The sequence below is a fragment of the Morus notabilis genome, unplaced genomic scaffold (assembly GCF_000414095.1).
Source record: "Morus notabilis unplaced genomic scaffold, ASM41409v2 Scaffold7078, whole genome shotgun sequence".
Taxonomy (NCBI): Eukaryota; Viridiplantae; Streptophyta; class Magnoliopsida; order Rosales; family Moraceae; genus Morus; species Morus notabilis.
Window position 1 is genome coordinate 1 of NW_010364579.1, and position 4,631 is coordinate 4,631.

Genomic DNA, 4,631 nt, shown 5'->3' on the forward strand with positions numbered 1-4,631 from the left:
AAGATAATAAAGAAAAATGCACAAAACTAAAATTCCAAACTATCTGAAGAGCTCAAGGAATGCCATGCACCTCTGGCAGGCAAAATGACAGCATAGGATAAAGAATACCATTTTTGGAATGAAATGTAATCTTCTCATGAAATTGTCAGAGATTTACCACCAGACTTTACTCGTGTACAATACACTTGCCTTTAATTATAGGAGAGATACAATTACAAGGAAAGATTTATGTACTTATATGAGTAAAACCAAAGGAGAAAAGCACCTAAGGAAGGATGGGGCAATAAAAATACAATTATCCAAACAACGTAGGAATAACCAAAGAAGTAAATTTCAAAAAAGAGAAAAACAGATTTCTTTTTATAAACTTCTAAAGATACCTCTTTTCTAGCTTATAAAGCTCATACACCTACTATCAGCTTATAGAGCTCATACGCCTACTATCAAGTAGTTTCATAGTCTTATTGACGTAGGTTTGATTCAAAATATTCAAATTCCTTGTTCCACTACCATATTAGTTCTCAAACATGGCTAACGCAGGAAAAGAAGGAAAATGATCGGTTTTATTAAAAGTTGTTATTTCAGAAAAGGAATTAGCGCGATTGCACGCTTAGCCTATTGGTTTCCACGCCCACCTCTAATGTTGGGGTCTAGAGAGTAACTAACCTTGATATTTGTGGAGATGTCCTCCATGTGATTGTCTGATATCTGTAAATATATTTCCAGTAGGGAAAAAAAAAAAAACAATGTAAGACTACAACCATTGATTTCCACACATGACGTTTAGAAACAAAATTTTGTGAACTCTATGTAGCATGATTATTGATGGCTGCATTTGACTGGACTAGAACAGTAGAAGCATGTCATTCAATTCCATTTTACAACAACTAGCAAGAGAAGTTCAACTCAACTTAAAATTTTATGCGGGTTACTGCTATTAACTATTAAGAGCAGCTTGCTGACATAATAGAGTAACATTATAGAAGGCTTACTTTTAGCTCAAAAGCTGATGGGTTTTGAGATGCTATTTTTTCCTTGAATTTTCTGAAAGTGCCTAAAACACCCCCCAAAAAAAAAAGTTAAGCATAAAAAGATAAATAAATTCTCAGGGAATCAAGGTCTGAAAACTTATATCTAGCAGAGAAAATAAAAGCTTATTATAGAACTCAATACATTTTCAAAAGAGCTAAATTCTTTTGTTCCACTTTTTCTTATTTTTTTCAATTATACAATCTGTTGACTATGAAATAACAGCACAAATTTAGCAGTTTCACTTCTACACATGGACATTCACTAGCTAGCACAAAAACCCATTCATCTACGAAGCAAAACTTTGTTCTAAAAGTAATTAACCTATCAAAAGAATGAGTAGACCAAGTTCCACATTTCTGCTTAGAATTAAAAAAAAAAAAAAAAAAAAAAAGCTCCATATTTCTGAGCATAATTTCTTGAGCTACAAGAACTAGTTACCATCCCTAACAAACACTAACTCATTTATCTTCTTTACCATATTCGCCATTCACAATCGTTCGACCAAAACCGTGTTCTAGAATGTAATGCCAAAATTCATTTTGGCACTTTCACGTCTTCAATTTCTACTGAATTGGCAAGTTGATCTCTTTTAAATTGTGGCAAAATTACCCCGTGAGATTAACACAATGTTATAGCGTACCCCAAAATCGATGAATAACGTTAAAATTTGGAAAGAGTAAAAAGAAAGAGTGCCCCGTGAACATGAAATGATTTGTTCCGATCGTCATATGCACGTAGCGTGCACGAGGGCATTTTCGTTAAAACTCTTAACAGTCATAAATCAATTTGCAGGCACTCGACAACAGTAATTTGTTAAAAGTTTAGGGGTAACAAGCTAACCCAAAAATTTTTAGCCCATTCCAAAATTGAGAGTCGAACAACAATACATAATTCCTTAAAACTCATATACAAGACTAATTCAAAGTTTTAATTTTGGAATTTACCATCGCGTTTTTGGTAATCTTCATCTGAAATCTTGTACTTCTCGACAAGCGAAGTGTCCTCCAACCACCCACCGGACGTCACCGACGACGGGTCCAGATCTATCACGTGTATCCGATACCTTTCACCACCAATTCAAACCATATTTCACTTTTTTTTTTCTGTTTCATCAGGAAAATTTTTTTAAAAAAAAACAATCATAGACTGAGTAACTAACCCATCGAGAGGAGAATAGAATCCAAGAGGTCTGGAATTATCAGACAAATTTGAGATTTTGGAATTGGTGTCGTCGTAAAGCTCTAGAGACATCGAATTCACGGAAGTTCCGCATTTCCGCCATAGCTTATCCTTGACGCCCTCCACGGTCGTCTGACGCAGAAGAATGAATCGTTAATGCCAAAGCGGAAAATACTCAAGAATCGAGAAAAAGAAAAAAAAAAGGAGAAGATTGAGATGTTCATGGAGGAAATACCTGTAGGGAGAAGCGGACATCGGAGGAGAAGGTCTTGAGATTAGAATGGGTAACGCGCAGGAGCACTGAGTCATCTCCTTCGATCTTCTGCAATTGAGACGCCATTGCCACACTCTCGAAACTCTCGAGAGCTCCTCACTTCGCTCGCTTTGTCGTTTTTTATATTTTGTTGTTGTTTATTCTAGCGTTTTAATTTAGCTTAGTTTGGTTATTACTGTGTCTTTTATTTTACCTTCCTTTAATTTATTCGACTTTAAAATTTAAATTTTATTATAATAAAATTATTTTAAAAAATTATTTTTAATTTTTTTATAATAAAAAATTTTCATATAAAAATACATTTTAATTTAAATTAAAAAATTAAATAAATCTTTAATTATTATTTTTTAAATGAGCTATAAATAAAAACTTATTTATTGTATTAAAAAGATTTTAAATATTTTGATAATTAAATTAAAATCTAGACCGATAAAATTGTGTTTGGTCTATTTTGCTGCTATCACTTTTCTTTTGTTTTTTGCTTTTTGTATTTTGTTTTTCTTTTTTTTTTTTGCTTTTTTTTATATTTACAAAAATGAATCTCAAAAAATTTTTAAAAAAAAATAAAACATTGACTTTTTTTTATAATCAAAACATTGATCTTTTTAGAAATGGTTAAATTGTAACCCCGTTTATTTCTCCGATTCGAGTTTAAAATTCAAATTTTATTATAGTAAAAAGCTCTAAAAAATAATTACATTTAACTTTTTTACTACAATAAAAAACTCTCATATAAAATCACATCTCAACTCAAATTAAAAATTTAAATTAATGAATTAAATAAGCCCACTTACATTGTTTATAATTTATTATTAGTTGAACAATATAAGATGGTAAATTAACTGATTTTGATAAATAATTTAACAGTTTATTAACCATCAGTAAATCAATGACAAACTCGCCTATTAATGACGAATCATAATATTAGAACAAGCGGCGAACTGTGGTTTGTTGCTAACTGTGTGTGGCAGGCCTACTATTTAATGTGCTCCCTAAAATTTGCATTGGGTACTCTCATATTATAGAGTACATAAAAGACATTGTTAGACTAGACAGACCAATAATAGCATTTTATACTTACAAAACGCTTAAATCAATCATGTTTAAACGAAAATCAGAAATATTGTGAAGTAAAATGCAGAATAATTAAAAAAATATAACGATATGGTAGCCAAAATTCCTTTCGGAAAAAAATCACGTGTGTTGATCACACCAACACAAAGAGGACTTCACTGTCACCAAATAGTTATAAAGCTTAGAATTACAAAAAACCTCTTGAATCTACATCAACTCCTAACTCACGGTGACTCCTCTTGACTCGTCTTCAGACTCATCGCCTTACTCCGAGTCTTCTGCTCCCCTTTGGTCCTCCTGGCCTACTCCGAGCACGATGTCCGCCTAACCTACTCCGATAGCTACAATCCGCATGCGGCTCCTCCTCAGACCTACTTCATATCCTCACAAAGTCCGTAAACTACAGGGTCTAAGAGTTACAAATGAAGCCTAACAAAAGCTCTGGTTTTCTCTCAAGCTCAAGCACAAAATGAGAACACTCGATTTTTTCACTCAATGAATTCACAATTTTTTAGTCCGTGCTCTCTACAAATGATAGCCACAATGTGACCTCCTTAAATAGTGAACTATCCGGATATGAGAAAGGTCTATAATCTCTCCACTTGATCTGGGTTGGGACCTGATTGCAACTCCTCACTAAATTTCGGATGCACAAAATCTTTCCATTTTAAGTCTTCTCAAAATTTCAGCTGTCATTGTATGAACATATTTGAAATCCTTTGCAATGTGCGGAGAGATAACTAGCTCATTGACTGGACAAAGTATCTGATCCTGCAGCTATCAAAATACTAAAGACAGACAACTCATGATCTATTAATTAAATTGCAATTAATTATAATTTCAATCAGATATGACATAGATCAGAACAATCTTGAAAGAAATGTCCAGAAAACATAATCAATGATTGAATTGATCTTTAATGAACCTAGATTCAATTATGCACAAAGGTCAAATCCACATACTCCAAAATTCTAAGAAATTACTAAAAATAAATGAGATAAATTTGTGACCAGCAAATTAAAAATATATTCTCATATAATCAACAATCATAACCTTATCAACATGTGTTAAA

The 4,631-nt window shown here is 32.5% G+C and overlaps 1 protein-coding gene across 1 annotated transcript; it reads right to left on the reverse strand.

The window, feature by feature from the left end:
- Window positions 1–666: 666 nt before the first annotated feature.
- Window positions 667–2,594, reverse strand: LOC21384141 (tubulin-folding cofactor B; the record flags this gene model as incomplete). Its single annotated transcript, XM_010106791.2, has 5 exons — window positions 2,447–2,594; window positions 2,192–2,343; window positions 1,977–2,095; window positions 993–1,054; window positions 667–708 (listed from the first exon to the last, which is right to left on the reverse strand). Coding segments are annotated over exons 1-5 (480 nt in total), but the record flags the coding sequence as incomplete, so codon positions are not given.
- Window positions 2,595–4,631: the final 2,037 nt, after the last annotated feature.